Source organism: Falco naumanni, chromosome 4, assembly GCF_017639655.2.
Source record: "Falco naumanni isolate bFalNau1 chromosome 4, bFalNau1.pat, whole genome shotgun sequence".
NCBI lineage: Eukaryota > Metazoa > Chordata > Aves > Falconiformes > Falconidae > Falco > Falco naumanni.
The window spans coordinates 34,486,132-34,497,161 of NC_054057.1; the positions used below are offsets into that span (position 1 = coordinate 34,486,132).

An 11,030-nucleotide genomic window follows, 5' to 3' on the forward strand; every position below is an offset into this window, starting at 1 on the left:
TATTTCCAATCATGTATGGTTGTAAATATTTTTAGTTTCTCATCCCATTTATTTTTCTTAAATACCAGCAAAACGAGGCATGTTTGCAAAGGAATATGAGCATTGCTAGAGGCTTGTTCAAACAACTACAAAAAGGAATATAGTGACATTGTTTTTTCAGTGTTTTATTGGGAGTTTGGGTTTTTTTTTCATGGACATTTTTAAGGTTAGGGGCAGCATGTGCAGACAAAAAACGGATTTTGACACTGAAAACAGGCGGTGAGAAACAGGAAGAGTAGTAATAGAAGAATTACGGGTGAGGTAACAAAGTCCCTATCATTCTAGTAATCTAGCAGAGATACCACATGAGTAGTATCTTGATAAGCAGGACTGGTTTCAAGATAACCTTTACTGCAAATAAGAGTAGAACTTACTGCTGCTTACTCAAGGTAGCCTGAGCCTAAGCACCACCTTATCCTCCCCTGCCCCAGGTGTGTTGTCCCTGCAGGAATATCAGAAAGACTGCCGAGACAAGGAAATGTGTCATTCCTGATTTCTGGTGGTCCTACGCACTACAGGAAGACCTAATGGCCCTTCAGATGTTCAGCTATATGTTGTACTTTCTCTCCCAGTAATAATGGGACTACTGCAATGGGCTACCCAGATGAAGCAGAACTTTGCTTTGAGCTGTGTTGCTGCAAAGTTTTTGTTCCATTATAGGTCTTTTGTGATTAGGTACAGTGTTGGCAGTAGGTCTTAGCAGATCTGTTACTAATGCTCCCTTTGCATGTCCCCCTGAAAGGCTTCCAAGTTCACAAAGGGGCCTCCTGAAAGCAGCTTTGAGTTGGTGATGCCCCGTAGAGTTCTTAAGTACCTTTGAAACAGCAAGTGTGTTTCCCCTATGGAAGGATTTACCGATCTGCCTCACCTGCTGAATAGCTTGGAGGAATTGTAGGTGCTTGGACAATGTTAATATTCTTTGCTGTTTATCTGAAGATGAAAAACCAGCCTGAATATTCATGAGAACAAATTGTTTTCTATTGTATTTTAGTTATAGTCCAGTGGGAGCATCAGGAGATTGACGTGTTTGTAATGTTTCCATTTCTAATTTTTGGGCCCTGTCAGGCAGTACAGAGGTATATAAAAATGTGAATTAGAAAGGAGATGAATCTCAGAGCTGAGATCAGTAACGAGTAAAATCCTTATATTATGTGTTGGTTTATTTGTTTCTTAGTACGTAGGTGTGTATGCTGACTCACCAGTCTATTTTAAAACACAGGTTTGCACTTTTTTCTTTTATGACTCAACTTCAGTCATTTCATTGTAAATTATTACAGCTATTAAAAGGGAACTTTGCTGAGAAGGCTGTTACATTTAAATAAAATGGCCTGTTGCAACCACTTTGTTACTATCAGTCTTCTATCCTAACCCAAAAGGGTTAAAAACATATTTGCAAGTTGTATGCAACTTGGAGAGCTCAGCTGATCTACCCAAACCTTGGAAAACTGAAGCTGCTTCTGTGCCTTACCACAAGTTCAAAACAAGCATAATTAAGATCAATTGATCAGAGTTTCAGTGACATAACATTATCAACGTTGTTAACCACCATTTTTGTCCTCTGCATACGGCCACAGTGGAGCTCTGAAGGTTTCCAAGTAAAATAACACTTTGGGTTCCTTGATAGTTCTTTCACTTTCCAAATACTTTGTAAGCTAGAGAGAAGGGTTAGGATCCTGGTTACAAGTTTCATGTATTTTGTATAGCTATTCAACATTTCTAAAATAGGAAAACAATTTTTTTTAAGGAGTAATGGCTCAAGTGGTCTAAGAGCTTCTTCAGCAGCAGCACTGGTGCTAGAAAAACTAGCAAGGGGAGTCAGAAGCAAAGTGGCCCCAGTTCTTTCTCAGCAGCCTAAAAGAGGGGAAAAAAGGTTACTACAGCATTGAACAGCGTGGAAGTCTAACCCTGTGTAACATAACCTGTTCTCGTGGGGAAATACCCCAATAATTCAAGCACTGCTTAGAAGGTCATCAAAGTAATCTCAAGTATGTTCTCACAAAATTCTGGAATAATCCCCAACTTTTACTTATTTTCAGTTTATACCATTCTGATTTTTTTTGGCAGTTTTATGCTTCAAAAACCAACATAAAAGTAGTCTTCCCCAATGTTTTAAATATTAGACTATGTGATGATTTTGGTGTGGTGTTTATTTGTTTTTTAAGCATACTTGTAGTATTGTTTTTAATGAGAAATGAGTCTTAACCTCACTGCTGTTATCTGAGATAATCATGGAATTATTTGTTGCATCAGCTACAAGCCCAGCCATCCGAGAGAATTTGGTCTAAAAGAGAAAACAACAAAAATTCACGCAAAAATAATTCCATCTCACTTCACATACAGAATCTAGATTGGATATTTTTAAAAGATTCCTTCTTTTCTTTGTCTAAAAAATTATTTCTCTTGACTCTGTTGTTCTGAGACAGCTTCAAAGGTTCAGTTTGTGAAGTCCTTGGAGTCAGAACCTGGTGACAAGGATGACATGGTATTACTGAATGAGATCCTCAACGCTTCCTCCCTGGATGAGGGGGAATTCAGCAAAGAGTGGACAGCTGTTTTTGGACAGGCTGCACTTGCTGATCTCTCTGTGAACTCTTCAGCTGGAGATGTGGAGAACGCTTCATCTTCTGGGGCACCAACACCATCAGGCTACTTGCCCTCACAACTGTTAGACCAAAACATGAATGACTTGCAATCATCTTTGCATGGTGAGAGCTTATCTTGTTCTCTTAGCGTTTTGGTTTTGGCTTTAGGTTTTCTGCTGTGTAGAAGTATGGTGACAGCTTATGTTGTGCCACAGCTGCAGAAACCCAGAAGGTAAAGCAGAGCGTGCCTGGAGGAAAACATGAGTGGCATATTTGGTTTTCTAGCCCTGCTCATCCAGTGCTTGTGAATGAAGTGCCCTAAAACCTAAAGTCAAAATTACTGTCTTTCATTGAGCTTCCTGAAATTTTATGTAGGCCTTTGGGATATTATTTTTTTTTCTGTAACAGAAAATCTGTTTGGGTAGGTTTTGCTATTTAAATCACAACTTCTGTCTCTGTTAAGGGACCAGAGAACCTAAAATGGGTTACTGTATTTTGTCTGGAAGTACTATTTTTAAACAACTTAATGAAAATCAATTGCATCGGATTATTTTCTGGTTTTTTTTTCAAAGAATCCCATACTGTTGTGTGTAGAGATATAGGTAAGGTAGAATGCATTGTCTCATCCTGGCAACCATGCAGGTGGATTCCTCTTGTAGGCTGGTTATCTGCTGATGTGACCCTTTCTTACCCCTTCCTTCTATGCATTCATTTTCTTGGGTTTTCCACGCTGCTGCGGGGAAAAGAAAGGAGAGGGGGGGACTAGGGCAGAGTTTTCCTGCTGCTGCTTTGGCCTTGATGGAGGGAGGGAGGAAGGCAGGCTGGTGGTAACCAGCCAACAGCAACTACCTTTATCCTCCTCACAGTCGGGATAGATTTTTTCTAGGGCTTTGCAAGCTGGAAGAGAGCCTTCAATTTTTGAGTTCTGTCCTAAGTTAAATCTCATTTGGGGAAGAGTGACACAGGAAAGGCTAGCAGACTGATTCCATCCTGAAGACTGCTTCTTGGAACCCATGCAACTGGTGGCAGTCATACATAAAGTAAAATCACCTGTGATGTTTTGGCGAGAACTATAAAGTCAAATTTACCTTACAATTGATACAGTTACCACCACCACCCCTAAAGCAAGATATTTGGGTTCACGGACTTCAGTGCTTAGATGGAAACTGGGGGAGTGACATTTGCTGTGATGCACAGTTTTAGATGTATTTTTATGATGAGGAACATGCATATGTGAGTATGACTGATAGAGTGAAGAGGGACTGGAAAAGAGTAGGATTTGACCTTATAAAACACAAGCTAAAAAAACCATGAGAATTAGTTGTTGCATTGTCAAAACAGTTTGTAACCAGAAGCAGACATAGTATCTATTGAAAGGGGGAAAACAAACAGTGAAAAATACCTTTCCTCATACAGAGACATAAACACATTTTAAGCAAATTACTGAAAATAGCAACAGAAATATTATGGGTTATTTTTTTCAGAGTTTTTACATGTTTTTAAATATAAACATGTTTTAGAAGGAAAAATATTTTTGAGGTGTCGGTGGCAAACAGGGCTGGGCATCCTCTCTGAGGTGGTTGTTAATGCTTTCATTTGCACAATACGCTGGCATTGGCAGCACTGTTAGCACTTCAAAATCAGAACTCAGGTGTGTTGCATTCCAGGAACACTAGAAATGGAAAATCCATTGCAGTCATCCTGGCATCCCAGAATCTTTTTGTATAAGAAAAAGAATAAATCTGTATTGGAAGAATAAAATATGTTGATGTTTTCAAATGGATTTCCAAGGTTTTGGCAGAAGATGATGGTAATTGATCTACTGGCATTTGAAAAGTCAGGGCTAATCAGATGAATGATTGTATCTGATAATCAGCATGTTCCCAGCTGACTCTAGCTGCCAAGGAAAATGTCTTTCTTTAACTTTATTAGACTATTTTTCTTATTTTTTTCTTTTTTTCTAACAGAAGGTGAGATTCCATCCATTTTGCATCTTGTGAAATCTCATCTTTAATCTTAAACTGCATATAGTTTCACTTCACAGCACTTCTTTGACCTTCTCAATGAATTTGGGAACAGACTTTTTTTTTAATAAAATACTAACTGCAGTATAAACATACCTAAACATACGAGTTGGAAGTATTAGAATATATGAATTATGGATATTTTTACTGAGGACTGGTGATGCATCTTTTACATGTGTTCCCCCTCCCCCAGTTGGTAGAATTGCTTCATAATTATTCAGTGTGAGGTGCCACACTGGAGCCTCAATGCTGCATACTTCCTGTGTGAATTTGGCCTTAAAACCATAAAGATTCTTAAAACTCACATGCTTAACTTTAAGCACATTAACTTTTCTATTAACTTCAGTGGGATTACTTACTTATTTTACGTTAAGCACGCTCATAAATCTTTGGGGCTTTGTTTTCTCTCTGCCTCAGATCTTAATCTGTAAAACAGGCACAATGCTATGTAGGTTATAAACTCTTACGGTCAGGAATTCCCAGCTTGGAGTGTTCTCTGGCTGTATTTATAGGCAGGATCTAGCACAATGGGACTTTGAATTGCTATGGGACTACCAGGTGCTGCTTTAAAATACGTATAAATATGTGTGTGTGTGTATACATATATATATATACACACACACACATATGAAACAAATCTGCTGTGCACAGTCCCAACAAACCTTTTTAGTTTCTCCTCCAGATACAGCTTTGTAGTTTCGTCACCTTTCCACTGTTTCAGAGAGAGCAGTGGCTTTCTCTTTCCTGATTGCGGCCTCATTTACTCACTTACTCGTACCACTAATGGCTCTTCTTTATCTTCCCTACTTGTGTGTGTATATTCTAGTTGGTAAGAAAATGTGCAGCTCACCATTTCCACTTCTAAATTTAATTGTGGTAACATTTGTGAAGATGCTAGCTGAAAAGTAAGCTGTTTGGTTTCCTTGCTGTCTCGGCAATAATCTTTTGTCTAGTCACGTAACAAAGCCATCCTTTGAACAGGCAAACCAGAACAGGCTTAGGGCCAACAACTACTTTCACATTGATAGGCTGCAGTTTGGTTTTGAAAAGCAAAGTTGTTCCTTGTAGCTCGCTGTGAGCGGACACTAAAGACATAATTCATGAAAGTAAAGTATTCAATAAAAATTCTGTGTCAGTCTTTCCCAATACCTTCATAGATGGGTAGGTTCATTACAAAAGCATCCCACATTTTCTGGAGCATTTTTGGTTAGATGTTTTTGTTGCTGCTGTTAGATTCCTTTTGTTTCCTAAGAGGTATTTGAGCTACCTGCGTTTCAATGAACAGAGAACCAGACCATCTCTCACAGATGTGCTACTTGCCAAGCCTTAGTCCAGGGACTCAAAAGGAGGGCTCCAAAGGAGTTAACTAGTCTGCAGTGTTTCACTCTGTGGTCTGCCAGTCACACAGTGTAAACAAACATCAGAGAGGTCTCAGGGAGCCAACTCCTGATCTCACTGAAGTCCCTGGGACTTGCACAGAAAGTTTCCAGGCAGCACTCCCATTCATTTCTTTGAAATTAGGATTTGGCCCTATTAGCTTAAGCCACTCAATTAATCCGTTGCCATCCGCTGACATATTAAAACACTCACTTGCAATACCTCTCCAAACAAATAAAAGCATTACAGTTTACTATAGTTGTGCATAATGTCCTCTGCCATTCTCCTCTTCTGTAACACAAGCAGAGAAAATGCCTGAAAAAGTATGTCTTTCTGAAGTGTTAACGCCATACTTCTCATTATTTACGAATCAGATTTGCCTTTTGGAAGTTTAAACTGTAAAAACCTCTTTTTTGGTGGGCACAGGCTAGCTCATAAGCCTTTATCACCTTTGCCTAGAACAAATACATGTGAGTGCTCTGCGTCCTGATTTTGAAGTGTCTGATTTGTTTCCTTAGTGATACAGAGGATGCCTGTGGCTTTAAGTTTCCTTCCTAATTCATGTGATTTTATAGAAACGCTCTTCTTGCTTCTCTTTAACAACACAGCTTGGGCTTCAGACCTTTTATAGTCAAGGTAAGATCAGAGAGTGAGGAGAATAATCCGCTGGAGAGAGGAAGGGTTTATGTGGCTGTTACAGTAACTGAGGGCACTGGCTACCAATATCTGACAGGGCTCTCAAAAGAGGAGAAAGTAAGGGGAGGAAGGACAAAGAGAGCAGAAAAGGATGTGAACTTGTAGAAAAAAAGACTGAATAAGGAAACTCTAACTGTGTGCACAGCTGAGTATCCTGTTTGCAGTACTACAGAATTAGATCTACTGAATCCCAGAGACAGATGGATAATTGATCAGGTCAGGCTTAAAGGAGTTATTACCGAAATTAAAAATATGACCTGCAGTCCTCTAAATATCATAAAGCATAATAATTTAGATGTCTTAAGCCAGGGACAAAAATGCTCTATTTTTTCCAAGTATGATTCCTTGGTATGACACCCCTAGTTCATTTTGCTAGCCTACCTCATCTGGCCTCATTAACTATATTTTTCATTACTCTTTTGTGGCTACAGAATATACATGTAAGAACAAAAAGTTGTGAATACCCAGTTTTGCTTTTTCCTGCGTAGTTACTCTCTCCCTGTTGAGAACATCCTTTCAAGTGAAGAAAAAAATTAAATACTTCATTAAAACCTACTTTTAAGTTAACTTGAAGTAGTGCATCTTCAAATTAATTCCTCAAAATGTTTTGCAAGAAATTATTTTTTTCAGAATTCATAACTTCAACATTAAAAATCTAAGGTCTCTCTGGAATAGTTGATGAAATTAGTGTCTTTGGAACTGTAAAAGTAAAGAAAGGTGGAAAAAATGTTCAGCATGTGTGACATTTTTGCCCAAATCTAAGTGATATGTTTCTCCCTACAGCTATGCTTGACTTGATTATTGTGCTGTCCCTTCTGTGAACAGGTATTAACTGTGATTAGGTAAAAGGGAAAAAAAAATATTTTTTTGGCCAGGTTAAAGGTTTGAAAAGAGTACAGTTGCCTGAATCTGGAGGTGATGAAACAGATCCAGGGATATTCCCCTCCTAAGGATACTGCTTGTCTGCAGCATCTGACTCCTGATTTTTTGTGTTTGAGAAAAGATATAAATGGGCACAACCATAATATTCTGCTCCATCGTCTGAGGTGTGCACTGTGCTTAGAGGGTGTTGGAGTAAAAGTAATTCTTCATGCTAATGCTGCTGCATTATTGAATTTTAGGATGGGCAGTTAACAGTGTGAGCCCACCATCTATACCACAGCCAGCACAGAAACCGAACAGCCTGAATGTGAATGCTAACAAGACGCCTGTGAAAGGTGATAGTCATGTATTTTTTTCATTTTGTGTTTCCTTTTTAGCTGTGACTCTTGTATCTTTCCAGTCCTCTCAGTTACTCTATCATAATAAAACCTACTTTTGTAGTAGTTACATGTCAAGAATCTTGTGCTTACTAATGAACTACTCTGTTTCAGCATTGGTTATCTGTATGATATGTGTGTGTATGTGTATTTTTGGTAGGCTTCAGTGCTAGTAGTATGTCAGGAGGGTGATTTACTATATAATGAGGGAGCTGAAAGTACAGTTTCTTTTACTACTTCAATTTTGAGTCACACAGATTAGCATCTGCATGCACTTTGTCTAAGCTAAACAATGTTCCGAAGCTCTAGGAGGACATTGTGACTAAAATACAGGCTACTGATAAGGCAGAAGAGCCCTAATTGCAGATTTTTTTGATAACATACATCATATCAGTGATGATCTGTTTGAAACTTAATTCACTTCTTGCAACTGAGCCAAGAGTGCATAGTCCTGCCATCTACTGAGCCAAAGCCCTGCTGATTTTGACTAGGGTTTTATGGATAAGTGAACCAGAAATACGTTGAACCCTTATTGCCAGTTTGTAGCCTATCCTGTGCATTCACATTCAATCAGAAGCTACATCAAAGACACTCAGTGCAGGAAAAAAAAAAAAAAAAAAAAAAGGAGCAAAGTGTATTGTTCACCTGCCTCCCAGGATTAAAAGACCGATATGTTTCAGCTCAGCAGAAAAAAAAAGAGGGTTAAGGTGTTTTGAAAATGAGCGCAATACCACAGCCACAGTACCTTCATCACAAAAAGGAACAGCCTTCATCTGCTTTGAAATCTGTGTTTGCGAAGGCGGCAGATACTCCAGCCTTGCAGAGGTGGAGATGAAAATCATGCCAGTGGAGCCTATTTTGTCCATAAACTCCTTGTGTCACAAAGAATGCTTTCATGTGACATTATTTCTCTGATTGGAAGAGCACATCTTATTTCACTATCAATATAATTAATACCTGTTAAGCATAGGGTCACAAAAAACAAAGCAAGTGGTGACATTCCTTCTTCATAGCAGCCAAAGTTGTCACTGCTTTAACATGAACATCTGCCCTGTTGGAACAAGAGAAGGCAGGAGACCTCTGTGAAATCTGATGTCAGTTTAGGCACATAGATGCAATAAAATATGTTGGAACATATTCTTGATTCGTTGTATTTTATATCCATCAAAAAACACACCCTAATACTAGAAGCTGTACTTGGGACTGGCTATCAGATGTACCCCCCACTCTCTCTCCAGCCAATACTTACTTGTTAAAACTTCATTCCAGATGAGTAATGACCTTGTGTGGTCATATATAGGGGGACAGAAGAGTCACATGAAGTGGATTTAGACAAAGGAATTTAGTCCTGTAAGAGAGGTTGAAAGTAACATTTGCCTTCACTTTCCTTTTACTTTTTTGCAGGCATGCAGGTGCACACACAAATAAAATACCTTTCATGAAACAAAGCTAGACAGAGCAAGATTGTTTCTATTTTTAATTAAAGTGTTCCTGTACTTAACGTGGGAGGAGCTGTATAAAATAGACACAGGCAGACAGATGCAAAACATTCATTCTTACTAAAGTTCTGTATTCTGTTACAGGCAGTGTTTTAAAATGCCATCACTCATTCCAATTTTCTTGTCAGAAATGCCCTTAGTAATAAATTAAACAATAGGGTGGCATTTGTTAGACCTCAGTCAAACATTCAGTTTTGTTTTAGAATAGCTGACAGGTCTGTACTTTCTTTTTTTCTTTCTTTCTTTTCTTCTCAGAACCTACAAAGAATCCTAAAGACTTGACTGCCTGGTTCAGTCTCTTTGCTGACCTTGACCCGTTATCCAATCCTGATGCTGTTGGAAAAACTGATAAAGAACATGAATTGCTTAATGCATGAGTCAGCTGACTATGGTAACTCCGTTCATCAACGTTATTTTGGGGTTTAAAAACCTAAATGAAAATTAGTATGCTGTTGTGAAACTATAAAGTATGTGCCATGATAATAAAATCCAAGGGAATTAATCCCCTTTTATATGGGTACAGTTATTTGCTCTTGTTTTGTATAAAGAGTTTGCATTTATTTTCTACGTGGATTTACAAAAATGAGGTTAAGAATTAGGGCAGATTTCTTGCCAAATTAGATTATCTGAAACACTGTCTCTTTGCCTGAGGTGATGCAGCACTAACACTGGAGTAAAATAAAAATTGCAAACCTATTTTTTTATAATGTTTCTTGAGTAAATAAATAAAAAAATTACATAACTGAGGAGGCTGCATGAGTCAAACATCTATCATGTATATAATATATATATTACTGCTATGTTAAGATGTCAGCTAAATTTGTTTTGTTAGTACTCACAGTGAAAAACCTGTGCTGGGGCTAGTTATTGAAGAAATACATTTGGATCTCTGCAGCCATGGAAATTGTGCTCTTTCTGATTTAACTTATTAAACTGCATTACAAAAACAGAAGTCATGCCCGGCAGGCTTCCTTTTTGAGGTTTTTCTCCATTGCACCAACTGAATTTGCACCTGTTTGCAGAGGTTTCTTGCAACTGATGCTTTGCCATGCCTTCAAAACCATTCGTATTCCGTTCAGAACATCTTTCATCCAGTTTATTTCTGAAGCATGTGTTATTTTGAGCTTGTTATGACATTAACTTTAATAAAATGATTTTGACAAAAAAAGACCTTTTATTCCCACTGGAATGCTGGTATGCTGTTGAATTAGTATGTAACACATCTGAAGATAAAACATATGACCAGTTTTTAGATGGTACCTAATAATTCACAGTTTCCAAACAGTAATCCGGTAGGACAGTAAGAAAATTTGAATTCACTTGATCTCCCTTTGCCTCCACACTCTCTTTTACAGCAAAGGAAGGGAAAAAGGATGTGTCAGTAGCCACTTAAGATCACAAGTTCTGTGTACTGTATAGGACCTGCTTTGCAATTTATTGTATTTGGCCTTTTTCAATTCAGTTGATTTTCCTTTTACGTTGGTGAAGTTTTTCCCTTCCAGTTAACTGTACACTCAGTTAGTTAATCCTTGCCCCATTATGTATTAGATAACT

The 11,030-nt window shown here is 38.2% G+C and overlaps 1 protein-coding gene across 3 annotated transcripts in view; it reads left to right on the forward strand.

Moving 5' to 3' along the window:
• Positions 1-10,428, forward strand: part of ICA1 (islet cell autoantigen 1) — a 74,002-nt gene extending 63,574 nt beyond the window's left edge. For all 3 annotated transcript variants that reach the window (XM_040589836.1, XM_040589837.1, XM_040589834.1), the window contains 3 exons: positions 2,463-2,744; positions 7,840-7,935; positions 9,732-10,428. In XM_040589836.1, coding sequence (XP_040445770.1) covers positions 2,463-2,744; positions 7,840-7,935; positions 9,732-9,853 — 500 coding nt within the window. In that variant the 3' untranslated portion in view covers positions 9,854-10,428. The remainder of the gene's footprint in view (positions 1-2,462; positions 2,745-7,839; positions 7,936-9,731) is intronic.
• The last annotated feature ends 602 nt before the right edge of the window (positions 10,429-11,030 follow it).